This window comes from Fusarium flagelliforme, assembly GCF_020744385.1.
Source record: "Fusarium flagelliforme strain FIESC 12 MPI-CAGE-AA-0113 chromosome Unknown B0J16scaffold_3, whole genome shotgun sequence".
Lineage (NCBI taxonomy): Eukaryota > Fungi > Ascomycota > Sordariomycetes > Hypocreales > Nectriaceae > Fusarium > Fusarium flagelliforme.
In genome coordinates this window covers 339,167-355,487 of record NW_025763505.1, presented here as the reverse complement: position 1 = coordinate 355,487, position 16,321 = coordinate 339,167, and the positions used below count along the sequence as shown (strand labels likewise).

The 16,321-nt window shown below is 48.4% G+C and overlaps 5 protein-coding genes across 5 annotated transcripts; 2 read left to right on the top strand and 3 right to left on the bottom strand.

Moving 5' to 3' along the window:
• The first annotated feature begins 369 nt into the window (after positions 1 to 369).
• On the top strand, positions 370 to 1,294 carry B0J16DRAFT_336491 (uncharacterized protein). The gene has a single exon (XM_046127233.1). The coding sequence runs from the start codon at positions 441 to 443 to the stop codon at positions 1,269 to 1,271; it is 831 nt and encodes a 276-aa protein (XP_045984054.1). The 5' UTR covers positions 370 to 440; the 3' UTR covers positions 1,272 to 1,294.
• An 18-nt stretch (positions 1,295 to 1,312) lies between these two features.
• B0J16DRAFT_88255 (uncharacterized protein) lies at positions 1,313 to 4,409 on the bottom strand. Its single transcript, XM_046134625.1, has 5 exons — positions 4,134 to 4,409; positions 3,619 to 4,064; positions 2,446 to 3,564; positions 2,047 to 2,392; positions 1,313 to 1,989 (listed from the first exon to the last, which is right to left on the bottom strand). Exons 1-5 carry the CDS (start codon positions 4,374 to 4,376, stop codon positions 1,366 to 1,368), a joined length of 2,778 nt encoding a protein of 925 aa, XP_045984053.1. The 5' UTR covers positions 4,377 to 4,409; the 3' UTR covers positions 1,313 to 1,365.
• A 2,119-nt stretch (positions 4,410 to 6,528) lies between these two features.
• On the bottom strand, positions 6,529 to 7,095 carry B0J16DRAFT_317808 (uncharacterized protein; the record flags this gene model as incomplete). Its single annotated transcript, XM_046125393.1, has 1 exon — positions 6,529 to 7,095. One exon carries the CDS (start codon positions 7,093 to 7,095, stop codon positions 6,529 to 6,531), a length of 567 nt encoding a protein of 188 aa, XP_045984052.1.
• Positions 7,096 to 7,736: 641 nt separating this feature from the next.
• On the bottom strand, positions 7,737 to 11,281 carry B0J16DRAFT_396377 (glycosyl hydrolases family 31-domain-containing protein; the record flags this gene model as incomplete). The annotated part of the gene is made up of 7 exons (XM_046132267.1): positions 7,737 to 8,162; positions 8,219 to 8,587; positions 8,632 to 8,673; positions 8,717 to 9,416; positions 9,466 to 10,429; positions 10,484 to 10,938; positions 10,986 to 11,281. The coding sequence occupies 7 exons, from the start codon at positions 11,279 to 11,281 to the stop codon at positions 7,737 to 7,739; spliced, it is 3,252 nt and encodes a 1,083-aa protein (XP_045984051.1).
• A 1,572-nt stretch (positions 11,282 to 12,853) lies between these two features.
• B0J16DRAFT_382018 (uncharacterized protein) lies at positions 12,854 to 15,633 on the top strand (the record flags this gene model as incomplete). The annotated part of the gene is made up of 12 exons (XM_046131208.1): positions 12,854 to 12,978; positions 13,025 to 13,134; positions 13,184 to 13,442; positions 13,491 to 13,542; positions 13,597 to 13,649; positions 13,695 to 13,763; positions 13,809 to 14,203; positions 14,249 to 14,322; positions 14,374 to 14,400; positions 14,448 to 14,539; positions 14,585 to 15,261; positions 15,308 to 15,633. 12 exons carry the CDS (start codon positions 12,854 to 12,856, stop codon positions 15,631 to 15,633), a joined length of 2,259 nt encoding a protein of 752 aa, XP_045984050.1.
• Positions 15,634 to 16,321: the final 688 nt, after the last annotated feature.

Below are 16,321 nucleotides of genomic sequence, written 5' to 3'. Positions count from 1 at the left end.
TCTCGCTACAGTGATCATACCCCCCATCGCCAACAAGCTACAGTGCAATTTGCCAGGGTCGGGACTGATCACACCGGGTAATGCTGGGCGCCTAACCGTACCGTTCCCACCACACCCTCCCTGCCCCCCAATTGGTCTGCAATTGACTGTTGGTTCTGAACAATGCAAGAACAAGGAGACAACACACCCTTCCAAGATTGTGATCAGTTAATTGAGCGGCTTTTTCAGTCGTCAGATTGCCATTGATTGTGTCAGGGATCAGGTCAGGCAGAGTGATTTACTTGATGTGGCATATCTTGATTCGTTGTAACGTACCTAATGAGCGCTGGAAATAGTACTAGAAATCGAGTCGCTCTCAACACAGTCGCAATCTGCTCCCTCGACGACTTCAATCGGCTTGGGAGTGAAACGCGGTTACGAACATTCATTTTGTATTGAACATGCCCTTTCCCAAAACGTATTTTCTTTGTCCGACATCCAATATCATTCCTCCACCACCAACGGGCACGTTATGTCTCGGGTCCATAATCCACTCCACATCAACGCCACAATACCCTCTCAACAGAGGCTGTATTGTCCCCGTGACTGATGAATTCCCACCTGCCGAGGAAACTGACTGGAAGAAGACTGTTTCCAATGAGAGAGGACAATCTCTGGGTGTTTACGCACAGTTCCTGCAGGTAGCTACAGGTGGACTATCCCTCGGCCCTGAGGTGAACGTTGAGCACAGCAACAAATCAGAAAGTACGTTCGCCTTTGACAGGCTGACGACGTTGGCGTTCGAGCCGACTCAGACGTACGTCGAAGAGTCTATCAAGGCACCGGCTGTGAAAGACTGGCTGGGGCAGCGCAGGCAGAGGTTATCACTCGTCAATGAGCTCTTTATGGTCACTGGCATCAAGATTGTCAAGGGTGCGAAGATCAAGTACACTACTTCAAAAAGCACAACGGCCAAAGGAAATATTGGTGTGGATGTTCCAGCGCTGGGCATAACCTTTGGCCCGAAAGGCCACTGGACTAGCAGCAATGATGAGACAACTGAGTCCAATCGCGAGTCTGAGTTTGTCTTTGCGTTTTGCGTTAAAAGGTTGAGATTTGGCAGAAGGTTGAAGCTTCAAGAATATACTACGGGTGCTTTCATGACTATTGGGGGAAAGAAGGACGATGACGAATGTGTATTGGTTGAGGAGGTAGATGGAGCTAATATCAAGACTGCTGAGCTTGCCATCGATGAGACAGAATCTAGGGACGTCTATTGTGTTCGAGCTTAAACAATTCAATATGTTACATGACGGCAGTAGGACGACCAAGGCGTCAGTGACTGATGTTTAAAAGGATTCTAGATACATTCTATTCATGTTTCTCCTAATATCTGTACATATTCCTCTTAAGGTCTTTGATCCTTTCGTAAACAAAATCGCGCGTCGAGCCGCTATCAAAAAGTACATGTGGCGTGATATAGTCATAGCCTGCCCCCCGTCTCTTCCTGACCATACTCTTCAAGACTGCATCCATAGAGTTGTCTGTCTTCAACCATGGCCCCAAACGATCACTTTCTACAGCGATCATTTGGTCCTGCTGCCTAACAAAGGACAGGACTGATGCGGCCAGTCCAGCTGCAATGGGTGTTGCGACTGAGGTGCCCGACATAACATTGACGCTTTGATGGTGTCCGTTCAAACCAGCAGGCCAATGAGAGGAGACACTCTCCCCAAGCAGGCTGAAGTTGACGTCTGTTTCGCTTGCCGTAGGATTAAAGGAGGAAGGATTTCCATTTCCGTCAGTTGAGTGTATACAAAAGACACCGGGATACTGGGCTGGAAAAGCTCGAGAAAGATTCGCTCCATCATTGGATGCTGCTGCGAATAATAATGTCTGCTTGTTCAGAGCATTAGAGATAGCACGGCTCATTTGCTCGTGATATTCTCGAATTCCGAATGACATTGATATAACATCCGCTCCCCAATGTTCAACTGCGTGATTGATAGCCTAGACGAATTCATACTTTAGTCCAAGCTTCAATTCTCAATATAGTTACAGCCTTACCTTTGCAATGTCATCGTAAGTATTGGGATCCAGAGTTTCTCGCCGTGCGATTCTAGCGACATAGATCTCAGCGCACGGGGCAACTTTGAGCAGGAGACCTAGAGCATGAGTGCCGTGTCCGATCTCGTCTCGAATGTCGTGCGGCTCTGATCCATTTATAAAATTTCGCACTTCCTTGATTCTTGGGTTGGGCATTTGTTGGTCTTCGATCAGGAATGGGTTTTCGGGGTCTAGTCCCGAATCCAAAATTGCTATTCGCACCGGCTCGACAAGGTCGGCATCAAGATCTACAAAAGAATAGATCGAGGAAAGCAGATTATCCATCCATCTTTCCGAGAGTAGACTTCTGACATATTGTTAGTGATACAAGAGTTTTGCAGCGGATGCTAGATACCTTACTCTTTTTCAGAGCCCGTCTGGTGGCTCGCATCAAAAAAGTTCAAGCTCGTATTTGAAAGTGCATTGGAAGATCCTTGGTCTTGCCATGCGGAGTGAACTTTTTTTGATAACAAAACTTCTGACTGAAGTGGTGAATAGTTCATGGGCACTGTGTCAGACATTGAACGGTGCGGAGTTGCCCTTGTTGACCTCTCCACGTTCGAGGGATCGATTTGGTTTGTATGCAAGCGGACAACGTCGCGGCCGATAGAGCCCCAACAAGACTGATTTTGTCCAGAATTCAATGAGCCCAATTCGTCCAGTCTCATCCCCCACGCCTTGAAAATGACGGCCTCAAGTCGTTTGACAACGTTTTGATAGAAGAGTCGCTGAACGCTAACATCCTCAAAGTCCACGCGTTGTCCATTCGGATAGTAATCCCATGTAAGGCATGCTTTTGTCGCGAGGTAATAGTCAACGCCAGCATCATCTTCCAAATTTTCGAGTTTATTAAGACAGGTATACAAATCATCATTGACACCCTTCTTACCAGGTGAGTCTTTGGCCTCCACCATAAGCTCCACAGGCAAACAGTAGTGAAGCTCGCATAAGAGGATGCCTAGCGCTAACACGCTGGCGTTTGGATGAACGGCATGCTCCGAGGCATTAGCATCCTTTTCGAATCTGTTGCCGCGAGCTGAGATAGTTGGAATATGTTCAAGTGCCAGAAAGGGTTTCGTTATGTCTGGTAGTTCCCCATCCTTCATTGGCTCAAAGAACTGAATTTTTGAATGATCGAACGAGAACTGCAACCACGGTGTTTCTAAGAATGGGAGGAGTGCTGAAGCCAGAGTAACAGCCAAAACCCGCTTCCCCTTGAGTGGCAGTACCGATTCACCACGAAGCAGTTCCTGCTGCCGTTTGAACAACGCCGACAGGGATATTGTCCGAGATATTCGATCACTACCGAAGGTTTTCGGTTGCGGACGAAGCCTCTGGAAGATTCCGTCCTCTAGAGCGAAATGTAAGCAGTTTCGCTGACCGAGGGACTCTGTGATGCTCTGGCATATATGGGCAAACTCAGGTGGGCGATTTATTATGGGCTCAGACGAACGCCTGAATGTACCGTTATGCAAGTCTCTGCACGGAAGGTGTTAGCAAAAAGAAGACGCCTACAAATTCTGGAGAGCTTACTTGACTGTGATTTTGGCTTCTTGCAATGTTGTCGCAGGTATGGATCTCACGCCAAAGAATACTTCGAAGCTGGCCTCGGCCTCGAGGTCCTTTTTGTGTTGCGGCAGTGATAGTCTCACAGTAAGCCCCGAGCACTTCTGGCAAACGCAGACCCAATGCCTTCGCAACGCGTTGTCCAATGTCACCAAATGTCGCCTCATCAGCACTGCGAAGTCGGCATCGGGCTCTTCAGCATTGGACCCATCGCTTGGTTCTTCACGGGGCAGAACTCGACGCTTCTTGTTTTCCTGCCCCAAATTCGAAAGTTGATATATGGCATCGTCGCAGTCTCTTCTTCGCTTTCTAGGGTGGATGGAGATTGTAGGTTCGGCATACGGATCGGGGGTTGGATTGTTGACCATGCGACGAAGCGTTGGGTACGGCTCAAGGCCAGGTCGTTGGAAGTTCTTTTTCGCAGATTGTCATTAGCGGGCAAGAAAAGGATATGGAGTATGCCGTATATCTGGAAACCTTACAAAGCTTATCTCTCGGTCGCAGTCGTCTTGGACATACTGTTCGAGTGCGCGCAAAGTCCTTGTGACGCTTTCAAGGTCGGCTCCGTCAAGATCCTCGTGTTGCAGAAAGGACTCTGTCCGTAACCAAGCCTCCCGTTGCCGTGATTTCAACGAACGAGGCTTCGCTGACTTTTGTGGTCGTTTCCGAGTGAATATTCCGAGCACGGATTGAAGCAAGCTTTGGGAATCACCGTCGTCGTCCATTGTCGCACATCCAGATTGAAGACATGAATGATTTTGCTGGGGTTGTTTGTCTGTAGGAACATTGGGCGATTGGCGCAGTGCACTGATCAGAATAGGCTCTATGTGCGCTGCCAGGGTGCTTCGTTCGAAACCCCACAGGGGTATGTACCCAGTTACCCAATCAGCCAAAACGTCATAGAGGTCGCATCGTCCCTCTTACACTGGGCGATCGCGAGATTGCATCGCTTCCTTCTGTGAGAGCAGCGCTTACCTGCATTCCTTCGGCCAGTATCGAGATTTCACGTAATAAGCGCTTGCGTATGGATACTACTAGTGAAGCCTTAGGGTCTCAAACGCAGGGGTCAGGAGTGCAGATCTATACATAAAGGCTTCTTGCACAAGGACGGCTCCGGCGCTTGGAAGACGAGTATCAAAACCTCTCAATCAGCATGGCCCTTTAGGATGAAAGACTCACTGGTGCCTGGCCGACGCAGGCTCACCACATGATGCCAGCACTGTTTCATTTTCCTGGTACTTACCCAAGCCAGGATCTTGCAAAAATGCATGTTGGCTGCACTGGACATTCACGTACATATGTGGCTCGGACACCCCGAATACGACGGGACACGACCAGTATTCCCTGCGCCAGGCAGCAGCCCCTGCTCAAGACGTTACCAACAGTCAGAACGCCTTTACAGGGTAAGACAACGACTGACCATGGACATAAGCCAGAAATTCTTCAGTTTCTACCACTAACCCGCCGTGCAAGCGATCTGCCAAACTTGACTCCCCAACTTGACCCCGGACGTTTTTCTACATTCCCTCAATGAATGACCAATAGAGGCCAGAGCGGCTTTTCTCAACCAAGAGCGTGATGGGGCTCCCGGTCATCACGCAGGCGCTAAAGAATCTGCACCACAGCGGGCCGCTATAGACTAAGAAAATGTAACCTTTGTATGGATGCCATGTATGTATTGGGTAAAGTCTGGGGGGACATTGACGACACACACTGGCTCCACTGTAACCTCCTCCTACATTAGACACAACCCAGCCATCTGTATCAATAGGATCATCATAGACAAATTAGACGAAGACGCCGGATCAACAATTACATTATTAAAGTTCATTTTTAGTTTCATAGTGAAATAAAAAGATTTCCTGTGAAGGGCGATTGCAATAGTGTTATGAGTGTCATCATCTTCACTTTTCTTTTTCGTGGCGCAGTTGTTGGTAGGTTGGTTCTACAAAACCCTGGCTTTTAGTTGAACAGGGGCCACAACCTCCTAGGTCCAGCTGACCGGGGGCCTTGGAGGTCTGAGGAAGGAGCCGCAGCCCTGTAACTTTTCTTTCGTTGTTGGTTGAGGCCCTCGCTTATGTTTCTCCGTACTCTGTACAATAATGTTTGGTGTGTTGAAAAAGACGACAAGGGTGTTGATCTAAAAGGTTCTTATCTCAGTTGGCGTGTAGCGACTCAGCTGTAACCCCAAGCGACGAAATCTTGACTCGGTGCGGGTGACTGAATATTGCCTTAGCACCTGTCATGCCAACCTGTCTACCGTACCTCTGCCACCCTTTACTATCGACGTTATCGCACTTCACGATCTCCCAGTTCTAGAATTATATACGGCGCAAATTTGCGATGGTATAGTTAGAACACATTTTAGAAGAGATCTTTCTCTTGTTTTGAAGGTGCGGTGTTATACTGCATTACCTATACGGTCGTTGGCTAGGTGTTGCTTCATGACACAGCGAAGCATGGTCAGGACGTTTCATATACACGACATTAAAAAGGGCTCGAGACTTGATATGGATGATGTGGTATTGAATTGTAAGAATACATGAGTTTCTATTTGTAGCTCAATCTCCATCCTGTGGAGTGAGTAGGTAGGAAGTGAGCAAGCAAGGCTTGAATGATCTGCTCCCTAGCTGTGTGCTATCTGTTTGTACAAGCAGTCGCAATTTGTTATGTGTCGATAGGTGAAGTCTGTCTACAGAGAACCCTCTACAAGTAACAGAGCTATTTGCAATAGCCCTGTCTTTCCTCATAGATAGAATAGCCAATATGCCTCTTCGTCGCCCTTTTCCATCGGTAAGTAGGGTGATGTTGCCTTGTGAAAGCCCATATCAGGATAGGGCCAAGTATCACGCAAACGCAGAAGCCATAATGCTTCAACTAATGCCAACATCCACAAGGGCGTCGAGTACTAGGATCAAACCCCATGTCGTCCATAGCACACTTTCCAAGGTCACATCGAGTAGAACGGCCCATCTTTCTCAACCGCCGTCTAATTTGTTTTTTAAGGGCATCGCGACCAACAAAATCTTGGATATGACGCTGCAGCTCACAGCGGCATGGTCCGCACTTCCAACAGAAGGGTTTGCGGGGGTTTGGGTCACGCTCAGGCACGCGGTCCTTCCACTCGAGTGCCAACTGACCTTCTCCTAGGTGGTCGAGGAGGAGAGGCTTGAGGAATCTGTGGCGGTAGGTAGGGTACAGATAATGAGATGTTAGGCCGAGGGATGTGCTATCGATGGGGTCGAGACGGTCGAAGATGTTCATCTTGAGCTTATTTGGGAGTGCGAGGAGTGGGTGAGTGGGTTTGGGAAATCTCTTATGTTTAGGTTTATTTCCGTGTTCATCTTTGAGTGTGGGTTGATATTTGGCAGTAGGTGATGAGATAATCATGGTTGGGATCATGGATACCGTCCATTTGGTGACTGACTCTATGGCACGAAGCATCATTGTCGTTTTGAACTTTTGACCAAGGTCTTGTAAAGTTGTAGGTGGAAGGAAGTTTGGAAGATAAATGAGGACTGGATGAAAGCCACTCTGAAATGGGAGATTTAGAATGAATAGGAAAAGATGTGAAATGAATGGGAAAGATGGGCAGGTTGACTCACATTTATACTACAGAGAGAAGATGCGACCAGAGATTAGCTTTGGTGTTTTGATTGACTTTTCTATTCAACTCCATGTTGACTCAGTAATTGGCCTGTGTGAAGCTTCGCAATTGCATAGCAGAAAGCTTAAACTCAATGGCGATCAGGATAAGGTTGTTATCAACGAATGACACATGCGACGGATCACGACTCTAGCGCTTGCACAAGAGCCTGTTGTTTTCTTCCACTGTTACTCTACGCATGTAATATAACGTTTAGACAGAGCGTTTCTTGCTTCGTTCCGGTTATTTTATTTTCCGTCCACCAAGACCAAATACCACAACAGTCACCTTTGATAAGATGCATCTCACAAAGCGCAATGACAATTTGGGTTTATTATTAAGTTTCCTCCGTGTAATTAGTCACACAAAACCATTATCCATAAAACATCCAAAAGCCCAAGAAAAGAAGTGGTTACAAAGGAAATCCACCACATATACCTCACTGCATCTCAGCATAAGTCAAGCTGAAAGCCACACCCTTCTCGGTATGCGCAAGCTCGACAGGCAGGGTAACAAGAGTAACCCTCGCATTAGCATCAGTTCGCGAGTTTACCAATCTGTTATCAGATTTAACCTGGGGAGTGTTGATGTCGACAGTAGTTTCGTGCCAGAGAGCAATGGTGTACTCCTTTCCGACGATAGAGGAAAGATCGCCGAAGCCGTTGAAGGGAGACTTGATTTCGATGCTGCGAATGTACTTGACGCCGGTGTTATCGTTGATGGGTCGAGATCTCTGAGTGATAAGGACCTTGCAGTACTTGTTGGCGGCCTTTTCGTCGGTGGCCTTGCCGTTGGCCTTGGGTCTGTGGCCGTCGATGGGGGCTGAGTCGCGAGAAATTCCGTCATCGAGGAACATCTCGTAGTCCTAGATGGTCATTCAGTCAGTCGTCATCTCTATACTAGACTCAAAGGGGCACTTACGTTATCCTTTCCGGGGTACACATGGAGAGTGATAGGGTTGGGATCCTGAGCAGGAAGAGAAGGATCGGGAATGTAGCTTCGGACTTGAATCTTGGGAATGATACCACCCTCACGGATGTACATGGGAGTGATGTAAGGGATTTGAGCATCATCAGCGCTGATGCGGCAGTCGTACTCGATGTGATCTCCTCCGTTGGCGGCTTTGTTCAGAGGAACACCGAGATCATCAGGTCGGAGGTTCATGGGGAACCACTTGTCGGGGTAGGGGAGATAGAGCCTGCGGGTGGCGCGATCCTTTTCTTGCAAAAGGGCGGGGGCGACGAGGAGATCGTTGCGAACCATGTACTGGCTGCGAGTGTACCATTGGTTCTAAAGGGTTAGTTGGGTATGAGTATTGTAAGGAGGGAACTTACATCAGCGGTAAAGAGACTACGATCGATATCGTCGGTGATGACCTAAAGAGTTAGAGCTGTTCGTAAAGATGATTGGGAAACTTACCATCGCTCTGGCGATGGGAAGACCAGTGATCATGTTCTCGAACATAGCATCATACATAAGCTGCATGAGACTGTATCGAAGTCTGATCAAGTACTTGCAAACAGGAAGAACAGCCCTGTAAAGCATGTTCTCACGACCCTGATACTTCCAACCATTCTCCTCATAATGCTTCTGGTAAGCATAAGGCTCCTGGAAAAGCTTACCATCCTTCCTCATGGATCCCTCTCTGGGCCCATCAATCCAGTCACGTCGCTTGGTGTAATGGTTTCTGAACCACGGCAGAAGCGAGTAAGCAGAGTACCAACGTATCAACAACTCGGGGTTCACAAAGTCATGTTCACTATCGACGAACTCGAAGCCGCCTACATCCTGGCCTGAGATGGTGATACCTGACATTCCGAGCGCGAGGACTTGAGCGACGGAAATGTCAAGGAATTCCCATGTGGACGCGTTGTCACCGGTCCAGAGACCGGCGTAACGGTGGCTGCCGACGAATGAACCACGACCGATGATGAAGTTGCGACGGTTCTTGCGCCACTCGAGATCCTTGGAGACCTCGTGGATGTTGTTCAAACCGTGGTAGGTGGCCTTGTGCAGGTTGTAGCTGTAGAGGGACCAGATCTCGATGGCCTTTTTGCGGATGGCGTTGTTAGAGTCCTTGGACCAGCCGTCTGAGTCGAGATTGAGACGGAAGGGGAGACTATGATGATCAGTAAAGTTCATACAAGAGCGAGTGAGAGATGACTTACCCCTTCATATCACCATACTCCTCTGAGATACAAGGACCAGTCATATCCTGCCAGACAAAGTCGAGTCCACACTCAAACAGGTACTGGTACTGCTTTCCCCACCACTTTCGAACATCCTTGTTGTTCAAGTTAGGATAATGTCCAGGATGACCATTACCCCAACCGTAGAAAACACCACCGTGGAATGGCTTCTGGGTGTTGAAGGTATCCTCAAACTTGGACTCGTCTTTCTCAAAGTAATCAGGCTTCTGCGTGTTGGGATTGAAGAAGATCTGGTTTCCGACAGACCAGCCTACATAACGGTGGTCCCAGTGGTTAGGGGCCGTAGGATCAAGATCACGATCATCCTTGATGAAGTGACCCTTCTCAAGACCCTCGTTGAGAGTGTTGTAGCTATCTTTGGGCATGGAGCTGATGTATGGCGTGATGTTGGTACTGCACTTGACACCCTGCTCACGAAGAGTCTTGAACATGTTGACAGGATCAGGGAAATGCTTCTCGCGCTTATCAATAGTGAAAGTACGATAGTCATCCTGCATATCAACATCGATATGCATACCATCAATAGGGAAATCATGCTTGCGGTACTCAGCAACGGACTCAAGAACAGACTCCTGACTGTCGTAGCCGTAGCAGGCTTGGTGGTAACCCAGGACATATCGTGGCTTGAGACGAGGCTTTCCGACGATGGAAGTGTAAGTTGAGACGAGATCTTGCATGCTGTCGCCCGCGACCATGATGGCGCGGAAGGAGTTGAAGCGAGTTGCGACACGAATTTCGCCCGCGTCCTTGACGCCTACGTCGACGCAGATGTGAGAGTAGTTGTCGATGAAGGTTGAGACTTGGGAACGGTAGCCTGGGTGGGAGTCGACTTCGATCCAGAATGGTTCGGAGTGGTACAGAGGCTCGCGGTCATCGAGGGGTCCTTTACCGTAGACGTTCTGGTATCGCATGTTGTCGAAGTCTGCAATAGTAAGTATCTGATCAATTTCAACTCATTAATCGGAGTGTGACTTACTGAAGTAGTTCATGTACGTCTTCTTCTTGAACAGATGCTTACCACCCTGCTCACCAAAACCCATGAAATCCGCAGTAACAGACTTCTCAACCGCCAAGACTGTCGCACGCTCAGTGTACATCAATCCCTTGGAACGGGTCTTCCAGATGATGGCGGCCTGGGCACCCTTTGACACAGGCAAGTCGATCTTGTCAGCGTGGATAGCCTTCTTCTGTAACTCCGGGAGCTTCTCAGCAGGTGGCTGGCTCTCCAGGACGCGAACGACGGTGATTTGGAAGGGGTCGCGCTGGATGTAGATCTGAAGCTGGACCTGACGGTTGGGAGTGTTGGGGTTCAGAACGGATTGGAAGACGATGTATTGCGGGTCTTCGAGCACTTCGACGTCCCAAGAAACCTTCTCGAGCGTATCGAGGGTCTTGATAAGCGAGCTGAGCGTGTCCTTGATGATAGTTCGACTGCCCGCCATTAGCCCCTACACATTCAATCATGGAGGACGACTTACGTGTTGAAATCGGTAAAATCCTCACCCTTCTCATTGTGAGGATCAAATCGAATCTGCCAAACCTTGGGGCGAACGAATTGAATCAAGAGAAGCGAATTATCGTTGAAGCGAAAGACGCGTCCGTGAGAACAAGCAGGATTCTTGGTTCCATCGCTCATAAGCTGATCACTTTCGGAGTAGCTGATGCGAGTGGGACGGTGGATCTTGGTAGAACCATTGTCAATGCTCTCGAAGAAGTCATCGGATTTGACAAAGTTGTAGGGATCGCGAATCTTGACGTCTTCTGCCCAACCCATGATGAAAGTAGTTCAAGTAGTGAATGTAATTAAGTGAGTGAGTGAGTGTGGATGATGAATGAAGATTGAGAGAAGGAAGGTCTGTATTAATAGTTGATGTGAGAATGTTTAGGTTGCTCAGCTTGTTATGCCGTGTAACTAATTCTGTAACTCTGATTGACGTTGCTGTGGTTCGTCTCACTTACATATGCAGCTGTGGATTTGAGGTAATGAAGTGACTAACATTATTGATTGATGGTCGTGCAACTGCCGGATGGAGGAAGCTGAATGTATCGCACGCTAAGAATTACGAGTCTTTGCAGGGAGGGGTTGTAGTCAGCGGAGTTGCTGGAAAGGGAAGCAAGGAATTGTAAGCACTCGGATGAATTTCTCAAAGACAGAAGCACTCGGATAGAAGTGGGGGGGATACCGAGGACAGTTATTTTAATATTTGGGAAAGAAATGACTTTTGGATATTGCTTTGAATACATTCGAGTTGTATTGTCTTTGCTTTCGGGAGCTGAAGGTGCTGTTGGTATGTGACTGTTTGTGACCCGTGCCGCGTTGAGACAAATACCGATGCAAGTCTCAAAAACGTCACTTTTCGTCAGTTGAAGAAACAACAAGTGTAGGCGTGTATATGATATCGTAAGAGTACCCGGAGAACCTGCAATCTAAGGCAATTTGCATACAGCCCAATCCATGATAATTTGCATTGAGCTCAGAGATTGAGCTCAAGCCCATAAAATTCTGACATGACATTCACTCATGACTATTGGACCCTTGAGAACTGTTGCACTAATTTCACGAACTAATATCGGCTCGTACCGTGGCGCATACCGACTACTGGGTTCAAGCGTTGCCAGACTCGGACGAAACTGCGGAGTCGGAGTGATGCAAAGGGATATGTCATTTCCACTAAGCCTCAAAGTCTCTAAACTGAGGCCCTTAGACATATCTTCAAGCCAAGGTTTCTCTCCTATTGGTCGATCTGTTTCTGACATGTCTCAGGGTCTTCGGCATCGGACTTTCGGTACTGGGTAGTCTAGTACCCTAGTCCGGGTACGTCTGCAGCTGAAGGTTTTCAAGGGACGTGTTCATGTTCTGCAATGAGTCCAGAAGGCGACGGTCAATGCCATGGTCATCGCGACATTCTGTAAAAGAGGGGATCTGAGACGAACTGGTGGGAAGTGAGGAAATGCTCCGCGACCGCGAAACATTGAGTACATTTTTAGCCAATCAGTGATGGATCCAGTACAGTGCCATGGGCTCTGACTGAAGATGCTCCTCCGTATATGACATTTTGGCTGGATAGGTTCGTGTTCTTGGCATGCGACCGTTTCTCCACGATCAGGTTGTTAATCTTCGCAGTGCGGCTGAACGAAGAGGAACTTCGTTTGCGATAGTTGCAACTGTAGGTCAGGACGACGAGACTCAGCTAAGACTTCAAGAAATATTTAACATGTGATCTATGGCTACATTTGACGGTGATTGAATTGTATAAATAGCTTCATTATACCATCTCTATTGAATCTGTACCAAACCATCACATTCATTTATTCATTCAATACTATCACTTGCAAGATCATCATCATGTCTCCTCCTACCATCGCTGAGCCGTCCTTCGGTTCCAACATCATCGAGGACAAGCGCTCAGATGGCTACTGGGTCGAAACTTTTCACTTTGACAAGGAAGACCCCGTTCCCGGTATCATCACGTAAGTTTTCTTCTCTCCTCAAGACTACCAACTCACCGTATCCCAGTTCCGGCTTGGTCTCCGGCGAGATCGAATTCATCGACAACCCCATCGCTGTCCACGCCGCTTCTGAGAAAGCTGGTACCAACGGGTATCACAACCCCGAGGTTACCCAGCGTAAGTCCCCTCCCATCTCATCACCTTCAACTTTTTACTAAGTATTCAGCATGGACCAAGCATCTCATCGGCAAGTTCGACAGCCCTGTCGCCGTCGTAGCATGCGACATCACCAAGAACGGCCTCATGGATCTCATAATTTGCCATACCTACGGTCCTTTCATGCTCAAGTGTGATATGGCTGGTGGTTGGGTAAGTTGGCTTGAGAACCCTGGCCGTGATAAGCTTGGTGATGGCAAGTGGAAGGAGAGAAAGATTGGACGATGGCCTGCTATGCATCGCATGAAGGCTGGTTACTTTACTCAGAAGTGAGTCTTCAAAGTATGGTGATTTGGAGGTGATACTAATGGGAATAGGTCGTTCCTTGAAGTTGTGGCTGCTTCTGTTGTTCGTGGTGAGGCTGATAAGGTGAATATTTGAGTCTAGCTATATGTTGAAGATGGTGTTGCTGACTTGGATTAGGTTACTCCCATTCCCATCATTCGATTCCAGGCTCCTGAGAACGTCCTTGAAGCGTAAGATACCGTATCTCCAAGGGACTACTCAAGCTGACTCTTTAGTACCGAGTGGCCCCGAAGCATCATCGACGACGAGAACTTCACCGTCATCCACGAAGTCACCCAAAAGAAGTAAGTCCCCCATCCCGCAACCTCCATTACAACTAACCATCCCAGGTTCGACGGCCCAGACGGTCTCGACTCCATGATCATCTCCTCCCGCGAAGGCACAACCTGGCTGCACTACGAAGACAACGTCTGGAAGCGCGACATAATCGGCATCGGCGAACCGAAAGAGCCCCGCCAACTCCCCAACTCTTTATCCCCCGGCTCCGGCGACCACTGGGGAACTGGCTGCGCCGACGTCGGCAAGTTCGGTGATGATCCTTTCGCCTACGTCGCTACCTTGGATCCTTTCCATGGAATATCGGCGTGTGTTTATACCAAGACCAACCGTGGTCTTCAGAATGTGGAGTGGAAGAGGCATGTGCTTGATACTTATGGCACGCCTAACCAGAGACTTAAGAGAGGTGATGGACCGGGTCATTACATTGTGTGTGCTGATTTTGATGGTAAGTTGAAGTCCGGGGTTGACAGGCGTGTGCTAATCATGGTAGGGGATGGTAACGACGAGTTCTTGCTTGCGCTCTTTGGACCTCTTGATCGAGATGACAAGGATGAATCCATCCCTGTAAGTAACCCCTTGGTTGAAGCCATGAGACTATACTGACAAGTCATCCAGCCTCCCCAGGGCCCTCACCCGCTGAAGGTATGTATATTCCAGCGCTCTAAACAACTACAGGCTGACTAGTCTAGGGCATCATGTACTACAAGCCCATCGATCTCGAGAAGGGTATCTTTGCCAAATGGCGCATCGCCGACGAATCATCCGCCCGCATCGCAATCGGGTAAGTACTCTTCCCCTCTCGCCAAACCTCTCTAACAAGTCACAGTAACTTCGCCGGCGCCGGTAAACTCGACCTCGTCTCCATCGGCTACAACGTCAAGCAATACTACCAAGAGCCCAAGCCTGTAACGACTCTCCACCTCAACAAAACCGTGTACGCCTCCGAGGCTCCGACCCAGGCTCCTATCGTTCCTACCGCTTGGGATAACGAGGGTCTTGTGTACCTTGCTCGCCCTCATGAAGTCCAGCAGTCGCAGAAACTTCCTCTCATTGAGGTGGCCAACTACGCTATCAGCGTCGAACTTCATCCTAAGAATGGCAAGATTGCGCTTCAGAAGGAGCAGGGTATCAAGGTCCTGTATGGCTCGATCCATAATGGTGATGATATCCGCAAACCACTCGGTAACTCAGGTTTCCCCGCCATTACACCCGTTACCAGCAAAGACTGCACTTTCAATGCTGGTGACAACGGTGCTATCGTTCTTCGTCTTGTTCCTACTGGTGAGGATGGCGAGTGGGCCAAGACCGAGGATGTCCCTGTCAAAACTACCTTTAAGCTTAACAAGCTCGGTCTTGGTCTTGAGGATCTCAAGTTCAAGAAGGTTGAGGATCTTTGGTTCGGGGGAGCCTTCAAGGGTAAGGATTTCTGGAACATGACTGGTTTCCACTTCCGTTTCGCGGACGACAAGACTGAGATTGCACACATGCAATTCTGGACAGCTGGTAAGTCCACCCATGCATTCATAGCAACATCTCGCTGACAAAATAGGCACCAACGTCGACTGTGGCGTACACAACCACTCCGGCGATATCTTCGAGGAGATCCACATCTGCCTCTCCCCCGGCACCGGCAACGGCGGCATGTCTCGTCTTAAGGACGGCAAGACCAAGCCAACCAGCGAGAAGGACTTCGACCATGTTGCGCTTCCACGCCTTTACGAGCATGGTGGAATGTGGTACCGTGATTCGTACGGCAATGCTGTTCGAAACAAGGAGAATGCTGTTTCGTACCCTTACCATAAGTGGCAGGCGGGCAGTGGACCTAACCTTGATGTTTGGATGGCTTTGGAGTTTAACCCTGACATTGCTCTGTAAGTCGGTGGACTTGAGTTATCTCCGTTTGCAACTTATGATGTGGAAGGGAAATTAGGGGACGAGATTTTAACTTCTTTCTTTTGTTACCATTACTTTCTTTTGTTCTTTCTAAAACTCTTTCTCCTAGAGAAAGCATTACTTTAAACCTACTACCAACTTCATGGTCGCAGATTTGCGCCATGGTCAATTTTGGGGCTTCCATAAGTGATGATGCCTTGGAAAAGGTATAATAGACTTTTTGCTGATGGCAGGTATCCATGCCTCCTTTGTGATCGATTGAGCTCATTTACTTCGTATCCTATGTGAACCACGCCGTGAGTATGGCAAAGGTAAATCCGTAGAGCTGTGTAAAAGGAGTTGCTTGCGCGGCATTTGACGAAGTTGAGGCTGTGAGGTGGAGAAGGATCGAGTCAGGGTACGTGGGGAGGTTATATTTCTGTTAGGTGGAATCAAAGCTGGAGTGTAACTTGAGCAGCGAGTGTTATATCACTGCCTATCAATATCGATTGTAGTTGGTCTTTGCTTCTTCCATTTGAACCCCATTGAATTCCACCCCTTATACGCACTTCCTTCTCATTATCCGTGTAATCATGATATGTCATTACAACCCACCCGAACCCACTATGAAGCTTCTCTTATGGAGCACCGTGTACCTATAAGATTTGGGCTTGTAGATCATGGAGCCCTG